This window comes from Anomaloglossus baeobatrachus, chromosome 1 (assembly GCF_048569485.1).
Source record: "Anomaloglossus baeobatrachus isolate aAnoBae1 chromosome 1, aAnoBae1.hap1, whole genome shotgun sequence".
Lineage (NCBI taxonomy): Eukaryota > Metazoa > Chordata > Amphibia > Anura > Aromobatidae > Anomaloglossus > Anomaloglossus baeobatrachus.
The window spans coordinates 768,508,396-768,534,145 of NC_134353.1; the positions used below are offsets into that span (position 1 = coordinate 768,508,396).

General features: G+C 47.1%; 1 protein-coding gene across 5 annotated transcripts in view; it reads left to right on the plus strand.

Annotated features, from left to right (window-relative positions):
* AIFM3 (AIF family member 3) overlaps positions 1-25,750 on the plus strand; it is a 122,269-nt gene that overhangs the window by 47,874 nt on the left and 48,645 nt on the right. For all 5 annotated transcript variants that reach the window (XM_075324579.1, XM_075324594.1, XM_075324602.1 and 2 more), the window contains exons 4-11: positions 111-220; positions 7,708-7,817; positions 9,347-9,391; positions 13,244-13,340; positions 13,426-13,538; positions 14,932-15,018; positions 15,774-15,865; positions 20,596-20,726. In XM_075324579.1, coding sequence (XP_075180694.1) covers positions 111-220; positions 7,708-7,817; positions 9,347-9,391; positions 13,244-13,340; positions 13,426-13,538; positions 14,932-15,018; positions 15,774-15,865; positions 20,596-20,726 — 785 coding nt within the window. The remainder of the gene's footprint in view (positions 1-110; positions 221-7,707; positions 7,818-9,346; positions 9,392-13,243; positions 13,341-13,425; positions 13,539-14,931; positions 15,019-15,773; positions 15,866-20,595; positions 20,727-25,750) is intronic.

Sequence of the window (25,750 nt, forward strand, 5' to 3'; positions counted from 1 at the left end):
TAGAAATCCTCAATGTTTTATTCTGATAACATTTCCAATGCTGGAGCCAAGCTATATATTTGTTATGTAAAATCTTTGCGACTTTGATGACTTTTTATGTTTCTCTTTAGGATGCGTGAAGTTGACTTGGGATGTGGTAAAGCTTTACTAATTAAGCAAAATGGTGAATACTATGCAATGGGACACAAGTGCCCACATTATGGAGCACCACTAGTAAAAGGTTAGGATTTTTAAATGACAATGTTCAAAGACTTTTTGGTGTTACATATAGATTAACTACCTTTCACTATTTATATAATATTCTTATAAAGTTGCTTTTCTTAGAATTTTTTTTATCAACTATTCATTGAACAAGTGCTAAATGTCTGATTGCTGATTGATAGAACATGGGTCTCGATCACGTCTACTTTCTTGTTGCACTAGATTAGAAGGGAGCATTGTGATCAGGTATGACTGCCTATCCATTCATGTCTATATGACTGATAGAGCTAGCCGAGGAATGTGCTTGGTTATCTATGCAAGTCCTACTGTATGTACATTGAATGGATCCACATCAGTTGCAGACAGAGCCTCATTGACCGAACTGCATTGTCTTCACCAGTCCTCCTGTGCAGCCAAAATGTTCTGGACTGGAGACATTGCGTTGGTCGAGGCACTAGTTTTAAAATAAAGGCATAAAGAACAAAATGCATTGTTGTGCCAGATAAGGGCCCGCAAGGAAAAGAATTGCTATTGATTTTACCTGCAGATCAAAGTGCTAAGCTCGTGGATGAGATTTTTCCATGTGGAAATTGATATGCAATGCAGATTTCAAATCTAAGGTCAATTTCAGCTGCAGAATTTCACCCATATCATAACAGCAGGGGTGAACGCTGCAATAAATGTGCTATGAAGCAAGCAATGGGAAATTATATTTCTTTACTAGTGATGAGTGAACACTATCATTCTCAGTTCTCATAACAAGCAGTTGGATGCTCAGATGGGCGTCACTCCAATACCTGAGTATAATGGACGTTAATGGGAAACTAGAGCATTTTTCTGGAAAACCTTCTGGAAAAATTCTCGAGTTCCCCTATTGACTTCCATTATACTTGGGTACTTAAAGGAGTTATCCGACATAAACTCAAAAATTTTTGGTAAGCTAATCTGTGCTGTATTGTCATATAAAACACCCCTACATTGTTATTTTTTGTTTTCTAACTTTTGTTCCTCTTGAATTCACTCTTTCTTCTCTGCAGCTCCTTGTTTACATTCAGATCCAGCAAACATGACCACTTCCTGTGCTGAACCTCAGTCAGAGCTGGCACCGCCCTTTCTCACTGTCCAGCCCCACCCTCTGTCTGCCCTCACTGTCCAGCCTCGCCCCCTGCACACATATTCCCTGTCAGTATTCTTCCCCAGCACCTGACCTGTTATCACTACAGCATTGCAAATAACAGCCCCACATCAGGCTCTGCACACCACACGCACATATGGCTCTGCACACCACACGCACACATATGGCTCTGCACCACGCACGCACATATTGCTCTGCACACCACACACACGCACATATGGTTCTGCACCACACACATGCACATCGGACTCTGCACCGCACACGCACATCGGGCTCTGCACCGCACACGCACATCGGGCTCTGCACCGCACACGCACATCGGGCTCTGCACACCACACACACACATATGGCTCTGCACCACACACACGCACATATGGCTTTGCACACCACACACACGCACATCGGGCTCTGCACAACACATGCACATCGGGCTCTGCACCGCACACGCACATCGGGCTCTGCACACCACACGCACACATATGGTTCTGCACCACACACACGCACATCGGCCTCTGCACCGCACACGCACATCGGGCTCTGCACCATACACGCACATCGGACTCTGCACCGCACACGCATATCAGACTCTGCACCGCACACGCACATCGGACTCTGCACCGCACATGCACATCGGGCTCTGCACCGCACACGCACATCGGGCTCTGCACCGCACACTCACATAGGGCTCTGCACACCACACACGCACATATGGTTCTGCACCACACACACGCACATCGGACTCTGCACCGCACACGCACATCGGACTCTGCACTGCACACGCACATCGGGCCCTGCACCGCACACGCACATCGGGCTCTGCACCGCACACGCCCATTGGGCTCTGCACCACACACGCACATCGGGCTCTGCACCGCACACGCACATAGGGCTCTGCACACCACACACACGCACATATGGTTCTGCACCACACACGCACATAGGGCTCTGCACCGCACACGCACATAGGGCTCTGCACCGCACACGCACATATGGCTCTGCACTGCACACACACATATGGCTCTGCACCGCACACACACACATATGGCTCTGCACCGCACGCACACACGGCGCTCTGCACCAAACCCCACTACCCCCATAGGGAACACATGTAGGGAGTACATACTCACCCCTCCCAGGTCCCCGCCGCTCCTGCACATTCGCAGGCTGTCTGTGCTCTGGACATATCAGCACAGTAGTGACGTCACCGCTGTGCTGAAGAGAGCACAGACAGCGGGACAGTGATGAGAAGCTGCGCTGGTTCTCATCAGCGCTTTCAAATGTACCGGCATCTGTGATCTGTGATGCCGGTACATTTGAATGTGCGATCCTGAGCAGGGGGCCCGGTGCTGGCGGTGACACCACGGCAGTCGCCGACAGGCCCCTCCCCCAGGTCACGGACCCCACAGCAGTGCAGGGGGAGGTTGCGGGGAGAAGGGGTGCGAGGGAATGTGTGGGAGGGTGCAGGGAAGGGGGCGGGGCTCATCGCACTGTACAGCCCAGCAGGGAGGCGACATGCTGTTCCAGATTTGCATGTCAACATGGTCCTGCCCATGTTGACATGAAATGATCGGAAGCAGCAAAATCGCGGCAGGAGCTGTCACATGACCACTCTGAGCCGGGGGAGAGGGGCTGACAGCAGGGCAGGTAAGTGCTCTCTATCTACTTACCTGCCCCAATGTAGCCCAATAGGGTAATAAAAAAAAAAAGTCAAAAGAAGCCAGATAACCCCTTTAAGTTGCGACGGTATGAGCATCTGACTGCTTCTTAGTAGTACTGAGCAACCGAGCATGATAGTGCTCACTCATCACTATTCTTTACTTATCCTATTATTTTGTGTCTGCATCTCCCATGCTAGACTATGTGTCTCCATGGTAGCGGAGGACAAATTATATATAATCTGATCCAACATTTTGTTTTTAACCTTCAAATGTGTGCATTATAAATCAGCATGATTGCAAGATTAGGTCAAATTCACAGCAAGAAAGGGCAACAGTGTTTACCTGCCCAGGCCACAGAATCTGATACCCATTAATAAAGATGGAGGCAACAGATGCAAAACACTGATGGAGCAACCACTCACACACTGCAACTCCATGAAGGAGGTGATTGCTTAAGGCCGCTTTACACGCAACAACATCGCTAACGAGATGTCGTTGGGGTCACAGAATTTGTGATGCACATCCGGCCTCGTTAGCGACATTGTTGCGTGTGAAACGCACGAACGACCGTTAACTATCAAAATTACTTACCTAATCGTTGATCGTTGAAGCGTCGTTCCTTTTCTGATTATCGTTGCTGTTGCAAGACGCAGGTTGTTCGTCGTTCCTGTGGCAGCACACATCGCTATGTGTGACACCGCAGGAACGAGGAACAACCTCGTACCTGCGGCCGCCCGCAATGAGGAAGGAAGGAGGTGGGCGGGATGTTCGTCCCGCTCATCTCCGCCTCTCCGCTTTTATTGGGTGCCCGCTTAGTGACGCCGCTGTGACACCATACGAACTGCCCCCTTAGAAAGGAGGCGGTTCGCCGGCCACAGCGATGTCGCTAGGCAGGTAAGTATGTGTGAAGAGTGTAAGCGATGTTGTGCACCATGGGCAGCGATTTGCCCGTGACGCACAACCGACGGGGGTGGGTACGATATTGCTGCATGTAAAGTGCCCTCTAGTATTAAAATTGCACACAAATGACCTGTATAGAGCACAGAGTCTGGCTTACAGCTTATTAATAACACCCTTACTATCAGACTAGGTAGGCTGTCCAGCACTGTATAAATGCACCACACAGGAACGAAGACCCCAGTTTTCAAGGCCTACATTAATGGGGCTGGCTGGATCCTGTATAAAGATATAAGTCCAAAAAAAAAAAAAGAAAAAGAAAATAATATATATATATATATATATATATACTGTATATATGTCGCGGACGGGGAGGACGCCGCCGCTGCTGGTCGCTCGCTAACGCTCAGGTCCGGCGCTGCTGCGGCTGCTCGGTGGCTCGAGTTGTGGGCCAGATCCGGGGACTCGAGCGGCGCTCCTTGCCCGTGAGTGAAAGGGGTGGTTGGTTTGGGGGATTTAGTCCGTGACGCCACCCACGGGTTGTGGTGAAGATGGGCACCACTGCTGCTGGTGACGGGCGGGGATCCCGGGAGCGATGGCAGGGAGCAGCTGGGATGTTGTTTTCCCCCTCCGTGGGTAGGGGTCGGTGGTCCCGAGGCCCGGTGGTGTGACAGGGAGGCAGGGTTGGTGAGGTGCAGGGACAGCGCGGCGCGGTGCCGGATGGCACGGGTGTACTCACTCAGCAAGAGATGCACAAAGTCCTCGGTAAACCAAACGGCTGGATGAACGGGTCCCGCAGCCGGCTGCAGTGTCTCTCCCCGGAGAGGTGATGGCAGCTGTCTTTCCCTGCACCTTGATGTACTTGTTTGACTACGATGGATCCCCAACGGTAGTCCGCTCCCCGGTGTATGAATGCCGGAGGAGCCAGGCGCTGGCCCTTAAGTCTCTAGCCTTAGGCGGTAGCTGTATACCCTCACGGTGTGGGCAGTTGCCTTCTATCGGGTCTTTGGCTGTTAGGAAACCCCTGGGGTTCCGGTCACACTCGGATTTGACTATTGTCGGCGGCTCCAAGCCTGGTCGGGGTCCGATGGCCCTGCCTGTGTGTGCTGGCTTCACTTCGCTCCCCGGTCGGTACCGGCGGGCCAACGCCCGACCCCGGTCCTATGGTTCCGCGTTGCTTCACCACTCCTGCAGACGGCCACCACCGTCTGCCAACCTTGCTGTGAGTGCCTGGGCCACAAACCCAGACACCCAAGTGTTTACTCCTCACTCTTCAAACTCCTGAACTCAACTGTCACTTTTCCCGCCTCCAGGCCTGTGAACTCCTCGGTGGGTGGGGCCAACCGCTTGGCTCCGCCCCACCTGGTGTGGACATCAGACCCTGGAGGGAGGCAACAAGGGTTTTGTGTTTGGCTAATGTTACTGTCTAATGGGGGTTGGGGTGTTTGAGTGTTATCTGTGATGACCTGGCTAGTCCTGGGCACCACATATATATATTAAATTTTCCCCAAATAAATTCTGAAAAATTCACAGCTGTAAATTTTTCTGAATTTTTTTGGGAGAATTTAATTCTTCTTTTTGTAATTTAGCTTTTAAATTTAGTGTCATCAATAAGCTGTAAGCTAGACACTGTGCACCTACATACAGTGCCTACAAGTAGTATTCAACCCCACTGCAGATTTAGCAGGTTTGATAAGATGCAAATAAGTTAGAGCCTGCAAACTTCAAACAAGAGCAGGATTTATTAACAGATGCATAAATCTTACAAACCAACAAGTTATGTTGCTCAGTTAAATTTTAATAAATTTTCAACATAAAAGTGTGGGTCAATTATTATTCAACCCCTAGGTTTAATATTTTGTGGAATAACCCTTGTTTGCAATTACAGCTAATAATCGTCTTTTATAACTTGATCAGGTCGGCACAGGTCTCTGGAGTTATCTTGGCCCACTCCTCCATGCAGATCTTCTCCAAGTTATCTAGGTTCTTTTGGTGTCTCATGTGGACTTTAATCTTGAGCTCCTTCCACAAGTTTTCAATTGGGTTAAGGTCAGGAGACTGACTAGGCCACTGCAACACCTTGATTTTTTCCCTCTTGAACCAGGCCTTGGTTTTCTCGGCTGTGTGCTTTGGGTCGTTGTCTTGTTGGAAGATGAAATGACGACCCATCTTAAGATCCTTGATGGAGGAGCGGAGGTTCTTGGCCAAAATCTCCAGGTAGGCCGTGCTATCCATCTTCCCATGGATGCGGACCAGATGGCCAGGCCCCTTGGCTGAGAAACAGCCCCACAGCATGATGCTGCCACCACCATGCTTGACTGTAAGGATGGTATTCTTGGGGTCGTATGCAGTGCCATCCAGTCTCCAAACGTCACGTGTGTGGTTGGCACCAAAGATCTCGATCTTGGTCTCATCAGACCAGAGAACCTTGAATCAGTCTGTCTCAGAGTCCTCCAAGTGATCATGAGCAAACTGTAGATGAGCCTTGACATGACGCTTTGAAAGTAAAGGTACCTTATGGGCTCATCTGGAACGGAGACCATTGCGGTGGAGTACGTTACTTGTGGTATTGACTGAAACCAATGTCCCCACTGCCATGAGATCTTCCCGGAGCTCCTTCCTTATTGTCCTTGGGTTAATCTTGACTCTTCAGACAAGCCTGGCCTCGGCACGGGTGGAAACTTTCAAAGGCTGTCCAGGCCATGGAAGGCTAACAGTAGTTCCATAAGCCTTCCACTTCTGGATGATACTCCCAACAGTGGAGACAGGTAGGCCCAACTCCTTGGAAAGAGTTTTGTACCCCTTGCCAGCCTTGTGACCCTCCACGATCTTGTCTCTGATGGCCTTGGAATGCTCCTTTGTCTTTCCCATGTTGACCAAGTATGAGTGCTGTTCACAAGTTTGGGGAGGGTCTTAATTAGTCAGAAAAGGCTGGAAAAAGAGATAATTAATCCAAACATGTGAAGCTCATTGTTCTTTGTGCCTGAAATACTTCTTAATACTTTAGAGGAACCAAACAGAATTCTGGTGGATTGAGGGGTTGAATAATAAATGACCCTCTGAATAAACTTTTCACAATTTAAAAAAAAAAAAAAAAAAGAAATTACATTCTTTTTTGCTGCAGTGCATTTCACACTTCCAGGCTGATCTACAGTCCAAATGTCACAATGCCAAGTTAATTCCGAATGTGTAAACCTGCTAAATCTGCAGGGGGTTGAATACTACTTGTAGGCACTGTATGTGAACAGCATCCTATACAAGCCATTTGTGTACAATTTTAATACTAGCAGTCACCCCCTCCATGGAGTGGCAGTGTGTGAGTGGTTGCTCCATCAGTGTTTAGCACCTATTGCCTCCATATCCTGTGAGTGCATTTGTTTCTGGGCCTGGGCAGGTAAACATTGTTGCCCTTTCTTGCTGTGAATTTTTCTAAATTGTTTAAGGAAAATTTAATTCTGAATCTGTCACCAGCTCTCTGCTGACCCATTTGAGACCCCGATTCCAGTGATGTGTCCCATACTGGGCTGCTTGCGACAGTTTTCAATTCTCCGAATGCTGAGCTCTGTATAGTCCCACCCATCTCGGTGATTGGCTGCTTGCTGTGCATACACAGAAAGCTGCCAATCAGTGATGGGGTGGGGTTATAAAATTTGAATGAGCTGGAATATTGCACCAAATTAACCAAATTATGTAGAAATACAGATTGTCCTGAAGCACTAATGATGACAGTGATAATTAACCTATTTCCTTATAAACCAGCTATTCTTGTTATTATATAATATACTACAAGCATATTTATATTTTGTCACTCTGCAGGTGTACTCTCCAAAGGCAGAGTGCGTTGCCCTTGGCATGGGGCATGTTTTAATATTGCAACTGGTGATATTGAGGATTTTCCAGGACTAGACGGTCTACCAAAATTTCAGGTATGTTACGTACAGCTTCCTGAATTCTATTTCTGCTAAATGTATTTTTTTTTAATTAATTAAAATAATACAAATACAGTGGAACGTCGCTTAACAAATAACCCACTTAGCGAGTATTTTGCTTAATAAGCAAAGCTTGCTGTAAATTTGTAACTCAGTTTACGAGCAAGCTTTGCCAAATGAGCAAAATACTCACCTCACACACTTCCGGTTCCGTACATCCACCGTGCTCTGACCCGCTCTTTCAGTCCGCACAAACACACAGAAGCACGCACAAATACACAAACATGCACACACACATATTATGCTCATCTTACCTTCTGTTCCATCGTCGGCCTCATGGTTCTTGTAGCTTGCCGGTACAGGATGTGTATCGTAACCATCGCGACGATGGAGGAACTGCCGCTGTCAGCCGCTACTCAAAGGCAGCGCACTGGCTAATCAGAGGCAAGCGGCACCTGCCTTTACGTCAGCGCTCTGGCAGCGGAAGTTCCTCCCTTGTCGCGATAGTTAACCGATACACATCCTGTACCAGCGAACTGCAAGATCCAGGAGGCCGGCGATGGAACAGAAGGTAAGGTGAGCATAATTTGTGTGTGTGCGTGCGTGTTTGTGCGTGTTTGTGTGTGTTTGTGTATGTTTGTACGTGTTTGTGTGTGTGTGGAATGGCACAATAGGGGACCAGGATGGGACATTTAACAACTTGTGGAACAAATTGTCTGAATTGCAATGATTTCCTATGGGAAATCTTGCTTTGCTGAACGAGTAACTTGGTTAACAACTCCCAGAACGGATTGTTCTCGTTAACCAAGGTTCCACTGTAGTTGAATTGCATGATACAGTGTGGTGTATGCAAGAATAAACTAAAAAAAACTGTAATAAAAAATAACAGATAAAATGAACAATTATTTTTATAAGGTGGTGTAAGTTATCATCTTAAACTTGGATCAGGTAGCCATTTGTGAGATTGAATTATAAGGCCAAGTTTGCACAGACTGTTTGCGTAGTCTTTGAGTATTATTTTTTTTGACCAAAGACAAAATGGATTCTGAATTGACATAATTATGTTTCTCATTTTTGTATCCACATTTGGGTAAAAAAAATGTGTGAATGGAACATAATGATGGAAAAAGTAAGGTTGTTTAATCCAACAAATTGTGGATTAAAGGGCTATTTCCATTTTATAAAGTTATTGAGTTTGTCCTTGGAATCAGTGGTGGTCCTACCAAGGGTTGGAGCCCCAAAGATCAGCCTGTTGTCACCTATCTTGAGCATAGGTGAAAACCTCGTAAGATGGTAATAACTGTTTTGCTGTAGTTTTAGATATATAAGGTGTTTTTGTATTTTTTTAATCCTATTTTATACAATGCTACTTCTGGCCATAGTAATAAAATATTACTGCAGCCACACAGTAACAGCTATTGTGACTGACATAATAATAGTAGGAATCCCCAACTAATTGTTACTTTAAGATTTTTGTTGTTATGTAGTTTTGTTTTTTTATGTTATTGTTTTTATATGCATTGCAGGTTAAAATAGAGAAGGAAAGAGTGTATATACGTGCAAGCAAACAGGCAAGTCTTCTACTGGAGAATGACATTTAGATTTGCTTGATTTACATGTTTAAATTATTATATTTATTAATTAATGGCATTGTCTGTTCTTAGAAGAAAAATCTTCAGTCGCTCTATGCGATTGTAGACTGTCGAAACAAGACAGTGTGTGCAGTCATGTGACCACATCTGTGTGATTTGAATACGTGTTGTCATGTGCCGACTAGACTCCTGATCTGCTCTCAGCTCCCTTCTTTGGAAAGAAAACAGATGAGGCTAGTTGGCATGTGACGGCAAGTATGCAAATTGCATCCATGTGGTCACTTGTCTGCCCATCCCCAATTAATCAAAACTGGTATTGTTCACTCTGGTCTTGATGACGGGGTGTTCTAGAGTCAGACGCTCCTGATTCATGAAGATGTGCACACATCTTCATGAATGTGGAGCATCTGATGAGTGGTGTGCACCTCCGACACTACAACAGAAGTCTCACTCCAGTCAGGTACTGGAAAACTGGCATAAGGAATACAACAGATCGTCATGTTTTAGACAAGCCACTACATGTATTAGACAAGCATTGGACTTGCACCCCCGCTGTGCCCTGTCCTACCTAAGAGGAGGCCATTTTGTCAGCTCTGTGACAAATTGTTGCCAAATGCCAAAGCCACAAAATGTAGGCCCACCTTCAAGCTATACCTAAATTGTGCTAATTTTCAAAGCTTTTATGCCAGAATTTTGCTGTGAAAGTTTTAATGAAATGGGCCCAAGGAGCAAGAGAAAATCATGATAGTGTGCGCATCATATATTGCAATAGCTTGGAATCTGCGGTCACATAGAGTGAATGCAGAATTTCATCCGAGACCAGACAGCCCCTTTAATTTGAAGACTTTTATTTATAATTCTTGATGGTCTGTGGGTTATAATAGATGAATTCTCTAAATTGATGCTTCTGAAGCTGTGAAATGCGTCTAATTGGTACGATGCCCCTCAGCTGTGGGTAAGGCGCAGCTGGGAAATCGGTTTTGAAAAAAGTAATCTTTTGATGAAAAAAACATTCTCTGATTACACCAGTCTCTGATTTAGCAACATAATTGTCTCCTTTTGTGTTTTTTTAATGTTCCAATTAGCTAAGGAGCAGAAATGAAAGATACTGTAAGTTGAGCTAAATGTTTAAAGCACCAATGCAGCATTTAGTTTTTATTTTCAGTGCTAGAGTGCCGCTTTAAATGTAAGTTTCCTGCCCCCTGACATATACTCACCTTCTGGCAGCTTCACAGTGTATGAGTGTCACAAGGTCTCAATGCAACTCTTTTGAGAGCCAGAACAAGAGCAGAACAAGGCTTCCATAGAAATGTATTGAGTTGTGATCTTCTACACGCTCTATGAAACACTGGAGCTGCCGGCAGGTCATAAATCACAGAAGACCTAGCTGAGCGGCGCTGGAATAAGATGAAGGTACCGCAAGTTGAGTTTAGGACAGGGGACTTACATTTAAAGTACCACTCCAGAGGTTCAATAAAAAAAAAGCTGGAGTGGGGCTTTAATGTTCAACAGCAGTGAGGTCCATGTGTCACAGTGTCCTGGTGGGTGAGAGATGGGTATCGCTCTAGGACAGACTGGAGGTTATAAGGAGAATCTCATGCTTTTGACAAACCTGAACTGTTTTTCACAGACACCGCAGTGTTTTAATAGTCAGTGTATAATAATTATCCCTGTGGGGCAGGTACAGGGAAGCTTAATCTTTGCTGCTTGGATTTCCGATAGGTAACAGCTGATCACTTGGGATCCCAGCTGCCTATTGCCAGAAGACATCTTGAATAAGTAGGGATAGTCTGAAGCCGAGAACTGGGGCTAAGCTCACATGAGTGTACAAAAAAATCATCCGATATTCATCCACAAAAAAACCCATAGAATTTTTATTCTCTATGTCATTTGTATGTCATCTGTTTGGCATACGGTACTAATAATTTCCATATGGCAGTGAATAACATTTACAAGAGTAAATACATTGCAATTCTCAACATAGCAAACTATCTGTATACAATCCGATGTTATGGGGTTGATCTATATTGGTGATTCTCTCTAAAATAAAGATGAGACTTGTGCATGCGGCGATTTTTTTTCATGCAAACACTTGGTCCATGTGAAAAAATTGTCATCTGAACAGCCAAGTTGTATAACATTGGTCCTAGTGCATTCTGAGTTATGTCCATTTTTGCCACGGACATAGAATTGTCTGAACATAGCCTTAGGCGGGCTTTGCACACTGCGACATCGCAGCCCGATGCTGCGATGCCGAGTGCGATAGTGCCCGCCCCCGTCGCAGCAGCGATATGTGGTGATAGCTGGCGTAGCGAAAGTTATCGCTACGCCAGCTTCACACACACACTCACCTGCCGTGCGACGTCCCTGTGGCCGGCGGCCCGCCTCCTTGTTAAGGGGGCGGGTCGTGCGGCGTCACTGTGACGTCACACGGCAGGCGGCCAATCGGAGAGGAGGGGCGGAGATGAGCAGGATGTAAACATCCTGCCCATCTCTTTCCTTCCGCATATCCTACGGAAGCCGCAGTGAGGCCGGTAGGAGATGTTCCTTGCTCCTGCGGCTTCACACACAGTGATGTGTGCTGCCGCAGGAGCGAGGAACAACATCGGACCGTCGCGTCAGCGTAATCATGGATTACGCCGACGCTGCACCGATGATACGATAACGACGCTTTTGCGCTCGTTAATCGTATCATCTAGGCTTTACACACTGCGATGTCGCATGCGATGCCGGAAGTGCGTCATTTTCAATTTGACCCCACCGACATCGCACCTGCGATGTCGCAGTGTGCAAAGCCCGCCTAAGGATAAGTATTTGGAAAGCAAACATTAGCTCTCAGTAAGGGAGAATAAGGCCTCAGTCACTTCTCCAAATTTTCAGTGTGGTATTCGTTGTTATCGGACAAATTTTTTTTTTTTTTACAAGCTTCATCAACTCATTAAACAGTAAAAAATGGATGGTCCACGAGTAACACATGGCATCTGTGTATCCATCTTTTGAATGGACTTAATTTGGTGCGCTGATTCAAGACTCAGATCAAAAATGGATGTCTCCATTTTTTTCTGTCGATACTCAGTTTTCAAAACAACACAAACATGACAATAGACTCTTTAGACTATAATGGGCATATGTTATATCCCTAATAAACAAGGACATACCATGCATATGGGAAAAAAGAGCAGTCTGAATGAGGCTTACGAAATCAACCAAATACTGTACATAAAAAGTAATCTCCTTATCAAGCACGTTCTATGCCCTAGGCAGGACCGGACTGGCCATTTGGCAATTCTGGAAAATGCCAGAAGGGCCGGTCCATGTAGTGGGCCGCTCAATCTACAGTCACCGCCACTCTCCACAGCAGCATGTACGACAGGCATGATTAGTTTGCCTTGCGCACACCATTGCACTGCACAGCTGAAACCAGCAGGACCAGGAGGCAGCGCGCTGTGCTGTTCTCTGCCACCCCGGCCCTGCTGTGACCCTAGTCACGCACTTCATCAAACTGTCTATTTACTATACCACACATTGTGATTTTATTGATCACTCCTTGTTTAATTAGCCAATTACCGATAATAGCTTAATTAATTTATGCTTAAAGAGGAGGTCACCAGGTCAAAAGTGATCAGTTGTTGCTCTTATATTCTTCCTGCTACTCCTCTGATTATTTCGCTTTTCTGTATTTTGTTGTTTTTCTTTAAATTCGTTATTTAATTCCAAATAGAACCACTATGTAAATTCCATGTTTGCCGTTGAGATGTCATATAAATATAAATCAGGTCACTTTAACGCTAGAATGGAAAGTGAATGGTAAGGTATGTTTGTCATTCGCAGGCTCTACAGTCACAAAGAAGGACGAAAGTAATGGCCAAGTGTATCGCGCTCAGCAACTACAGCACAGCAATCACTAACATGCTCATAATTGGAGCCGGTAAAAGCTCTTCTAGGACAGATGACCACCGATAATAAACAATAAGAATAATTTCAATGTCTAACATTGTGCTCCGTTTTTATAGGTCCCGCTGGGTTAGTCTGTGCAGAAACATTGAGACAGGAGGGCTTTTCCGATAGAATCGTAATGTGTACTTCTGAGAAGTATCTACCGTATGACCGGTCAAAATTAAGCAAAGTATGTATCTATCAGTATGTATATAACGTCAGTATGCACAATGGATGTTTAAATGCATTTTTAAAGAGATTTATTGTTATATGGATCATGTCCAGTAATCAAGATAAAGGGAGGCTGTCACATTGAGCATGGTGTCTGATCTGCAAACAGCATATTATAGAGCAGAAAGAACTGGGTGATTGATGTATAGTGTTGAGGGAGAAGATTAAAGGGTTATTCCCATCTCCAAGATCCTATCCCCATATGTAACAGGTGTAATAATAATAATAATAATAATAATATCAAATACCTTCAATTAGAAATCTAGCATAGTTCTCCTTATATAGGCATGTCTCTTTCCTCATGTGCAGGGCATTGCAGCTTAGGTATCCATGGTTACAGCCACTCATATAGTGACAGTTAGTTGCTTATGGTGATTACCATGGATAACTAAGCTGCAGTGCCCTGCACATGAGGGCAAGAGACATGGCTATATCAGGAGAACTATACTACATTTCTAATTGGAGGTATTTTCTAATATTATTACACCTACTACATATTGGGATAGGATCTTGGAAATGGGAATACACCTTAAAATATAAGATGGATTTTAGTAATTTAGTCCAGTGGGTGGTCCTACTAAGTAGTAAACTATATGAACAACCGTGCATACATGGATAACTATCTAACACCGAGTACATCCACTTACTAGACTCCTAAATATAGACACAGCTAGGATTTAAATAGGGAAAATCCAAGTTATATTAACCCCCCCCCAAAATTAACCTCAATCAGTTTAAGGCTATGTGCGCACGTTGCGTATTTGCATGCAGTTACGCTGCGATCTGCACCGCAGCGTAACTGCATGCGTCCTGCGTCCCGAGCATAATCTATGAAGATTGGGCAGGAGACGTGCGCACGTAGCGTATTAGAGCGCAGCGCTTCGGCTGCTGCCAGAAGCACGCGTTCTAAGAAGTGACATGTCACTTCTTTCCTGCGCTCTGCATGCAGTCCCCGCTCTGTCTATGGGAGGGAATCGGCTTTTTTTTTTTTTCATTACGGACTGTTTCTGCAGCGATTTGAAGTGCACGTGTGCTGTTCAAATCGCTGCAGAAATTTCTGCAGGGACAAACGCTACGTGCGCACATAGCCTAACTCCTGTTGTTCTAGTCTTTACTAAGCTTCTACAAAATGGACTGTAAAGTCTTCTAAAGTCTATATGTGTAATATTTAGTATTCCTCGTTATTAGATGTTAATTACATTGTGAGATCAGGCAGTGAGCGAAAATATAACTATACGTGGCAAATATTACACTCACTTTTCTAATTTGATAAAATCTGTGTTAATATAATAATTTTATCAAACCATTTTAATGTTGTGTCCTGAACCATCTTCATTTTTGCTGACTTCCAGTCAATGGATTCTCAAGCAGAACAGATTTTACTTCGGTCCAAAGATTTCTTCCATACATATGATATTGAAGTTCTGACTGAAACACAGGTAAGAATTCTGGATAATTTTAAAAAGAGTTTATTTCTAAAAAGTTTTTATTATATATCTGTAATTATTCTTATACCTAAATTGTATACCTGAATTGTAAATTGTAGTTGTCTTATTCCCTGGATTACAGAATTGATTCATTTTCTGGACAGCATGGAATTTACATACATGGTCACAGAGAATAATGTAGGGGGGCGCACTTAACTTTTTATATTTTATTGACAGCTTATCAAAAAATCAATGACAGACATTTTTTAAGAACACATTGGAAAACCATAATAAATCATTCTGATTATAAGTGAGCCATGTCTACAGCCCATAATTCTAATATGAAGGCATCAGCTGTATTCACTGCGGACTGTAATATGATGATAACTACAGTCAGAATAATCTGCATAAGCCTCTCCAGCTGCAAAAAAATAAATCACGGACACCTTAAATTTTTTTTACGGAGAGGGTAAAAAGTGCCCTATATTTGCGGACTGTCCTATAATTTCTGTACGGTTGGCAACCTAACATGGTGGCAGTCATTTCATTGGTTGATGATAGCTGTGCTCCTCTGCCGAGCAGGAATAGATCCACAGTTTGGCTGAAAACCCAAAAGCATGAGCTTTATTGAAAGTTGGGCTTTGGTTTCGGTAGATAAATCTTTTAGTGTTATATGGACATACTAGCTAGGTTTATTAAGCCCTCCTTGATAATGAACTTATACATCAGACTGCTCTTAAATTCACATTGTGTAGAATTGATTTCAGGTCGTCAATGTTGACACAAAGAATAAGACGGTTGTGTTCAAAGATGGATTTAGAATGGAGTACAACAAGCTGCTTATTGCCACTGGAAACACGTGAGTTCAGCCACTTTATAGCAATTGATATAAATTAAAGAGAACCTGAAAGTGGATACATGTTGTCTACTTCACGGTCAGCATGTATGAACCACTGGCTGTATGATCTCAGCCAGGTATGTTTGACTTTGAAACATTGCAATGTTTCAGGGAAAACATACTTCAAAAGCCACCGGGAAACGAGACACGATGCAGAGTAGTTGGACAGGCGTGTCCCCGGCGGCTTCTCCCTGCCTGCTTCCCTGGACTGACCGATCTCTGCGTATGTGCATGGAGAGAAGCCACCAGGGAACCCGCCTGTCTGACTAGTCTACAGTGCGGCTCAAGCCCTAGCGGCTTTTAAATTATATTGTTCTATGAAATTTTCAGCATTTCAGAGTTGAAAATACCTGCTGAGCTCATTCAGCCAGTGCCTGATACTTGCTGCCCATGGATTAGGCAACCTATTATTAGCGGTCGAGGTTCACATTAAGTATTTAGGTGTAATCAATGGAAATGAATCATCAGAAAATGACCTATTGTTTAAATCAAGTTTATAGCATCCTCAAGCACTGAAATTGCAATAACCAGAAGAAAAAGTCCTGAATTATGAAAATCACAGGATTTAAAGACATGTTAATGATGTACAAATAATAAAAAAAGGAATGTAAATTTAAAACATCTTAATTTATTCAGTATTATGTGCGCCATATGAAATGCCCGCGCCGGGGCTTGCAGGGCTCGCACGGTCACCGGGCCGGTGGTATTCGGGGTCAGGCTGGGAGTGGCCTGATCCGGCTTCCGTGACCCCCGGCGGGTTTCAATAAAAGGAAAGTTCCAAAGTCAGTCCAGTGTTACAAGGAGGATGGAAGGAGGGTAATGGGATTCCTGGGGAGCTTGCCATCGCTCTCTCCCAGGAAACGGTACGGGACAGGGACGAGGGATGCTTGGTTTGCAGCCAGGTGTTCAGCCGCCGCTGCGCAGTCTCTCTCCGGGGCAGGTGTTACGGGCAGCTGGATGGAATCGCTCCCCACGGGTGGAGCGGGGTAGCCCCGGGAGGTTTATGAGACCCAGTGCAACAGTCCTCAGGGACACCGGGGGCATTACTCACACCAGTCACTGAGTGCGGTTCCAGTTGTTCTTTATTTAAAGTCCGTTCCACATCGCACCCGGGTGCTGGTCCTCGCCGCCTGTAGCCTTTGGTCGGTCCCGGGCAGGTAGGAGGAAGGGGGGTCCGGTGAGGTGTTCTGTGGGTCTCTCCCTTTTGTGTGCGTTAGTGCCGTCCCCGTGGCATGGAGCATCTTGGGAACTCGCCGCCTCTCTGTCTCTCTCATCCCGGTAGCGGACACCAACCGCCACCGGGTACAACTTTCTCCAGGGATCCCCAGTCCTCAGCTCCATTCCCTTCCTCTAGGTGTTATCAGCCCTGGTCTCGTGGCATCTCCTCAACAGGAGCTGTCCTGTGGACATCTGCCCTCTCCTGCAGCCTCTGACGTTCTGCCTAAAACTTCTGTGTGCTCTGCACTAAACTCACTCCTATTCAGGCCCCCCTCCCCTTGAGTTGTCATGGAAACCTGCCTGTGTGCAGCCACCTGCTCATTTAGGAGACAGGATGAGTCATTGGCTCAAAACTACATGCTGCAAAAGCTATTAACTCCTTCCTGCCAGTGTGATGTGAGTGTGTGTGTGGACTTCACTCCTCCTGCCCGGGAAAAAATGGGGTAACATTTAATACCCTGTAATGATCCAGTTGCAGGGGCGTTACACATACACACAGTCATATACCTTGGCAAGCTATCAATGAGGTTATTAAAGGACTAAAATAAAGTCACATATAGGAGAGAAGGGGTTGTCTGAGTAGTGGACAATCCCTTTAAAGGTGGAAAAAGTTCTAATAAGAACTTAATAAGATCCTACTTGGTATTTTTTTTACATAACAAAACCCTGCTATTTTGACAGTTGTCTGCAGACTATTTAAACTCCCTGTATCTCTAAATACTGCTAACAGAGTCTCAGACAAGATTGCTTTCCCCCACAGTTATGTACAGTAAATTGAATAGAAAAAGCTAAAGTCAAAAAGTAAAAAGAATATGAATAAATATCTGATTTAAATAATAAAAATATAGGCAATACATTTTTTTTAGACTTTAATATATTCCATCATCTATGTGAAACTTTTCACTGGTTGAAAAATAGCAAGATATTTCTATATTTTCTTCCAAAATGCAAAGTATGAAACTATGATTTTGTTGCTCTACACTCTGTGATTCTCCCTCAAACAGCTGATCGTGCTGCTTTTTCTGACATGCAAAGTAGTACAAGGAAGCAACGCTGTTACATGAGATCTAGTAAAGACAGCAGGATCCTAGACACATAGACCTTCACATACAACTACGGGGAGGGACATCACATCCAGCATGTGTTACTGGGAGGGATCTCACATACAACATGTGCTACAAGGAGGGACCTCACATCCAGCATGTGCTACAAGGAGGGACCTCACCTCCAGCATGTGCTACAAGGAGGGACTTGACATCCAGCATGTGCTACTAGGCGGGACCTAACATACAACATGTGCTACAGGCAGGGACCTCACATCCAGCATGTGCTACTAGGCAGGAACTCACATACAACATGTTCTACAGGCAGGGACCTCACATCCAGCATATGCTACAAGGAGGGACCTCACATCCAGCATGTGCTACAGGGAGAGACCTCACATCCAGTATCTGTTACTGGGAGGAACCTCACGTCCAGCATGTGTTACTGGGAGGGACCTCAAATCCAGCATGTGCTACAATGAAGGACCTTACATCCAGTATCTGTTACTTGGAGGGACCTCACATGAAGCGTTTGTTACTGGCAGGAACCTCACATCCAGCATGTGCTACTGGGAGAGACCACACATCTAGCATGTGCTACAGGGAGAGACCTCACATCCAGTATCTGTTACTGGGAGGGATCTCACATACAACATGTTCTACAAGGAGAGACCTTACATCCAGCATGTGCTACAAGGAGGGACTTCACATCCAGCATGTGCTACTAGGCAGGACCTAACATACATGTGCTACAGGCAGGGACCTCACATCCAGCATGTGCTACTAGGCGGGACCTCACATACAACATGTTCTACAGGCAGGGACCTCACATCCAGCATGTGCTGCAAGGAGGGACCTCACATCCGGCATGTGCTACAGGCAGGGATCTCACAATCAGCATGTGCTGCAAGGAGGGACCTCACATCCAGCCTGTGCTACAGGCAGGGACCTCACATCCAGCATGTGCTACAGGGAGAGACCTCACATCTAGTGTTGAGCGGACCCGGATCTGAAAAATCCGGATCCGCATGGTTCGAGGTTCCGATCCGAGTCCGACCAGTACCCGGGATCCGTGGTGCACGATCCGGATCCGTTTTTTTTTTCTCTCTCTCTCTTTCTCTCTCTTGCTCTCTCTTTCTCATCCCGGATCCGACTCCCCATTCATTTACATAGCCGCGGATTCCGTATCGGATCCGGACTTCAGCAGCAACCCGATCCGGATCCGTCGGACCTGGATTATAGCCGATCCGCTCAACTCTACTCACATCCAGTATCTGTTACTGGGAGGGACTTTACATCCAGCATGTGCTACAGGGAGGGACCTCACATCCAGCATGTGTTACTGGGAGGAACCTCAAATCCAGCATGTGCTAGAATGAAGGACCTTACATGCAGTATTTGTTACTTGGAGGGACCTCACATGAAGCGTTTGTTACTGGGAGGAACCTCACATCCAGCATGTGCTACTGGGAGAAACCACACATTCAGCATGTGCTACTGGGAGAGACCACACATTCAGCATGTGCTACTGGGAGAGACCTCACATCCAGCATGTGCTATGGGGAGGGACCTTACATGTAGCATGTGTTACTGGGAGGGACCTCACATCTAGCATGTGTTACTTGGAAGGACCTCACATCCAGCATGTATTACTGGGAGGGACTTCACATCCAGCATGTGCTACAAGAAGGGACCTTACAACCAGCGCGTGTTACTGGAAGGCACTTCACAGGAAATGTGTTACTGGGAAGGACCTCATATCCAGCATGTATTACAGGGAGAGATGCTCCCACATGAAAAAAGTCTGAAATAATAGCAGGTTCTAAGTTACATATTAGCTTATATGAAAGAGAATGAAGACATAGAGATTGTAGCCTAAAACTGAGTGACATATTTACTCCAAGTAAACACTTTGATGTAAAAATCAAAGGTATCCACATGCTTGAAAGGAATTTGTCACCAAGTATATGCTGCCCTATCTGATGACAACATAAAGTAGTAACAGATACCCTGGTTAGTGCCCCATGTCACTTACTTTGGCTGGTGCAATAACTTCCATAAATCTCTGTTATTAGCTGCATTTTGAACAGTCATCGTATTCATGAGCGCCAGGCTAGCCTCTCTCACTGTGAAAAAGCTGTTAATGAAGATAAGCCCATAGCTCATGGACATTGGGGCCTCAAGCGTGCATGCATTTCACTGAGGGGACCCCAGGTTTGGATCACATTGCAGTTAACGAACAGAGACCTGAAAGCTACTGCACTAACAAAGGGGAATGGCCCAGAGCTAGAATCAGGGTCTCTGCCACTACGCATGCTGCCCTCATAGGCACAGGGCTGCAAAGACCTGGTGTGAGATTCAATTTAGGCTATGAATGGAGATGTGTGCAAAGAATATGTAAAAAGATTATAACAAATTGATTTTTTACAGTCCCAAGACTCTTACCTGTAAAGGAAAAGAACTGGATAATGTATTCACAATAAGAACACCTGAAGATGCAAATAGGGTGGTGAAACTGGCATCTAGCAGGAATGCTGTGATTGTGGGCGCCTCTTTCTTAGGTAAGCTTTGAAATAGAATATATAATATTAACACATACTGTATATACAGATATATATTCCTGTGCACCACTGAAAAGGATCCTATCAGGAGCTTTAGGGACACCAAATGGATTACATTGCTGGGTTTAGAAGTAAAGGACAGTTTAAACAAACCCTCTTACCACAAATGGATTTATTACATCTATCCTCTGCACTTTCCTCTGCCTACTGCAATTGATTTCTTCCTTTTAAACACTGTTGTAATTCTTTTAACAGTAATGTTTTTGCATAATATGCAATAAGCCTTTACTCATTTGATGCGTTTTTCATGCGTTTTTGATGCAGTTTGTTGCCCTAAACTGCATGCATTTTCCTTCCCCAGCAAAGTCTGAGAATTCAGAAAGGCTGTGCGCACATTGCCCCTTTTTTGCCTGCAGTTTTGGGAAAAAAGAAGCATCATGTCACTTATTTTTGCGTTTTTCCATTGAATATAGTGAAAAAACGCATGGGGAAAAATATGCACTAAAACGCAGCAAAAATGCACCGAAAATGCGTCAAAAACGCATGCGGTTTTTGATGCATTTTTTCGGCCAGAGGTGCATTTTTTTGCTGAAGAAGCAAAACTGCAGTGTGTGCACACATAGCCTTACTCTTGCTTCATACAAGTGCACATGTAACACCCTGGGGTCGAGGGTTTTTCACCGACTCGTCGCCAGGCCGGGGGTGCAGATCCTCTGCGTCGTCACAGACTGGCCTGGCCCGGTTTCGTGACCCTGAGGCGTACAGGAGGGAGGGAAGGCGGTGGACGGGAGGCAGGATGGAGGATGGGGGTGGTGAGGAAAGTCTTTTTAGATCCCCGTTAGTGCCGCAGCGCCGGTCAACAACGCCGATAAAGGAGAGGCAGAGACAGGGGCTGCGGTTCCAGGTCTTTTACTCACTGATCGTTCAGGCGCTGCCCCAGAGCACCAGTCTCTGCCGCGATGGCTCCAGCCGATCCCAGATAGTCGGCGGTCACCGCCGGTGCTCGTGGAAGTCTTTCTAGTGAAGTGTCCCCCGTGTGCTATACGGAACCCAGGCTGAGCCTCTAGCTCCAAGCCTCGGGTCCCACAAAGAAAGAGAAACACTCGACTCCTGTTGTCTGTGCGAGATGTTATCCCAAGCTGTGCCCGGGAAAGTCTACTCTAGTGAGATGGTTGCACCCACTTCTTACCCCAAATGGTGCCCGCCCCCAGTGGTTGTCCTAGCAACTGGGGAAGTCCCATGCTTTATGATGGCTAACATCCCTGTCTGCCCTAGTCCACCCCCCTGTGGGAAACACCTTATTGTTTTAAGTGTGTGGTTTTGTGAAGGCACCAGCAGTTAACCCCCTCCTAACCCGGGATGGATATTAACCCTTAAAAGTGGTGTAATACTCTGTGGTGCCTGAAGCCCAGGGGCACCACACACATACATTGAACTGTCCATTTAAATTCAACCAATTGTCAGGTATGTTTAAAGTGATGTATAATTTAGCAAGGCAATTAAGGTCATTTCTACCCATATTTCAATATCTCCTTTGTTTGAAGGGAATTTGTCTACAGGTGTTTACTATGTAATCTGACGGCACCATGAGGTAGGGACAGAGAACCTGATTCCAGCAATGTATCACTTTGTATACAGCAGAGTGACAAGTTTTCTCTGCTGTAGATCAACAACCTCTGGCAAAAATTATGGCATCACCTGACTCTGAGGATGTTCATTCAGTTGTTACTTTGTTTAAAAAAAGCAGATCACAGACATGGCACAAAACTAAAGTAATTTCAAATGGCAGCGCACACCGCTTAGCGCTGGCTCCCTGCACTCCTAGCCAGAGTACACATCAGGTTTATAAGCAAACCGCTTCGCTTACCAAATGTGTACTCTGGCTACGTGTGCAGGGAGCCGGCACTGGCAGCCTAAGAGCGGTGGACGCTAGTAACCAAGGTAAATATCGGGTAACCAAGCAAAGCACTTCGCTTGGTTACTCGATATTTATCTTGGTTACAGCTTACCGCAGGCTGCCAGACTCCTGCTCCCTGCACATTCACATTGTTGCTCTCTCGCTGTCACACACAGCGATGTGTGCTTCACAGCGGGAGAGCAACGTCAAAAAAATGAACCAGCACTGTGTGTAACGAGCAGCGATTTCACAGCAGGGGCCAGATCGCTGCTCAGTGTCACACACAGCGAGATCGCTAATGAGGTCACTGCTGCGTCACAAAAAACGTGACTCAGCAGCTATCTCGCTATGTGAGAAGTACCCCTAAGTGACATATCCCTGTAATCAGGAACTCTGATAGCAAAAACCTGATGACAGTTTTCCATTAACTAGAAATGTGAGTTTCTGATAAACGAATGGACAGCACTGTATCTGTGGCGCCCCTGACCTGGTCAGGCACCACTGAGTACTGCACCCATGCTGGGGACAGTACAATACAGGTAATCCAGAAGGCTGACAGGGGTGTGGAACACAGGCGCATAGTGATCAGGTCTCACACATGTACCCATGAGAGGACCCCTGGGGATCCCAGGAGGGGGCAAGCCTTCACCTTCACTGGAATAGTGGAGGGGGTAGAGCCTCCATCTCCTCTCAAGGGGTGTGGTAAGAGAATCTGGTTGCTAGGTGGCGTAGGCAAGAACAGGAGAGGAGGAGCAGTGAGTCAGTTAGAGCAGAACTCCATAGGGCTCAGTGAGGAGCAGACCTGTGGGGCTGTTGCTGTCTAACAGCGCCCGCGCAGTGGCTACAGACGGGGGAGAACGGTCAACTAGGAGTGCTGCCTGAAAGCCAGCTTCAGCTAGAGAGTGCACGGAGTGGGAAGTAAGGAGACTGCTAGAGAGCACCAGGCCCAACCGGGCGGCAGATCCCGAAGCGAAGATAGATCCAGCTTTCTTCTGCTAAACCTGCCGGTGTGGGGCTCTCAAAGCCCACACCACATCACCACAAAAGCCGCAGCCACGTAACCGCAGTGAGGGCCCATAGGTCATAGGAGGCAAGAGGCTGGAGTGGCCTGGTCCGGGGAACAAGCATACGGCGAACGAAGGGGAGAGAGGCTGCAGCATCTTCCCTGGGCGACCCCCATAGGGACTAAAAGTCGGGGTCACCCCAAACCACCAAGGGCTAAGGAAGGCGAGTCAGTAGTCACCCTCATAAAGTCAGCCTGAAGGATACCTGGTTCCTACCTGGTTCATCTCAGCTACGCCCGGGTTACTCACCCTGCCATCAAATGTGAGTAAAAACCCTGAAAGACATCCTGCCTGTGTGGTCATTCTGCGACTTGTGGTACTACAAACCTACATCGGGCCCTGGGGCTTGCCTCACTCTCAGGAGGCTACTACATCTAACTGCACCCACCATCAGCCCCAGGCGACCCTCAACCTGCAGTGGCGGTCCCTACTGGCCGCAATACTGAGAGTGGCGTCACGATCAAACAAGAAGATTTCCTACCAGTGACGGAGATCCAGCCGAGTGGAGTCCCTGAAGGTAATGCACCGACACACTACACCTGCGGGGCTTCACATCTGGCGTCACGAACAGGATAAGGACTAGACCTGTTCAGACAGGTGACCATGTGCCTGGGCGGTCCGCTTGAAAAATTGGAAGCGCCGCCATATTGCCACCATGAAAAGCGCGCTGAAAAACAACAGCAGCCCGCGCTGGAAGAAGTTACCGCCCACGAAGAGGTGTGGCTACCCAGAGATCCTCTGCAGAGTCCTGACCTCGCTGATGAAGAAAGCGGAAGCGTCCAGAGACGGCGGAGCAGAAGAGAAGCCAGCAGCTTGCTAATGAAGATGGCGTCTGAGAGCAGAGATCCAGAGCCAGGCTCCGCTGCCTGGTGGTGCCGGGAGCTTGCTATTTTCTGTGACCAGCTGGAGGCTAGGATTGTGCGACAGCTCAGGGAAGAACGCACGGAGCTCCTGGAGATGGCTGCGGCGGTGCGGACCTACGAGGAGGGAGCCGCGCGACGCCTGCCAGACCGAGCGGCGACGACGCAGACCCCGATGCTGCCACAGATGGGTGAGTCGAGTGATGCCCCGGCCAGCGCAAGTGCCCCGGCCCCTGCTGCCACGCCCGCGGTCCCAGAAGAGGCGCCCGGCGCGGCGACGCTGGACCAGGCCGCAGCCACGCTAGAAGCGGCCCGCCAAATCCAGGCCGCCGCAGCGATGCCCCGCCTGTCCCGCAGGGCTCCGACCACCACGGCAGTGCTCATCCGTGCTGCAGGTGTGACGCTGACCCAGGCTGCCACCCTGCGGAACCCGGTCCGCCAAGACCCCACCGCAGCAGCGACGCTCGTCCGCGCCGCAAGTGAGATGCTGAACCAGGCCGCAGCCCCGCCAGGTGCGGCCCGCCAAGCTCCGATCGCTGCAGCGACGTCCAGCCCAGCCTGCACAGAGCCCCCTGCAACAGCGACACTGATCCAGGCCGCCGCCATGCCAGGCGCGGCCCGCCAAGACCAGGCCGCCGCCATACAGGGCGCGGCCCGCCAAGAAGAGAAGACTACCTCATCATTTTCCCCGGCCTGCAAGGCCAGAGCAGACACCGCTCCCCAGTCAGAAGAGGTCCCTGCTGGAAAGCCCACGCTGGGGGAGGACCCCGAATACTGGCGGCTGAAGGCTGACATGGAGGCCAAGTTTCCACAATGGTTGGTGGACCGGTACATGCTCCCTCCGCATACCCCCAAGAGAATTCCAGCAACCCCTGCAGCCGCGCCAGAGAGTCCACCGCCCAGACCAGCTGAAGAGAGCCCATCCCCAGCACTGCCACCAAAGGAGTGCAGCGAAGAACTAAGGGGGAGAGGAGGCCAGGAAGCTGAGGAGCTGACTCCGACGCCAACCGCAGCAGACCCCTACCCAGAGCCGGAGATGCTGCCCTATTCCCGCTGGGAGGAGGAAGACTTGACACCGTCAGCAGATGAAGATCTGCCCCAAAGCCTCACCTGGGAGCTTGTAAGCTGCACCTCGCAGAACCCAGCCCGCAAGACACGGCGCAGCAGATCAAAACGTCCTCCAACACCACAGTCTCCAGAGCA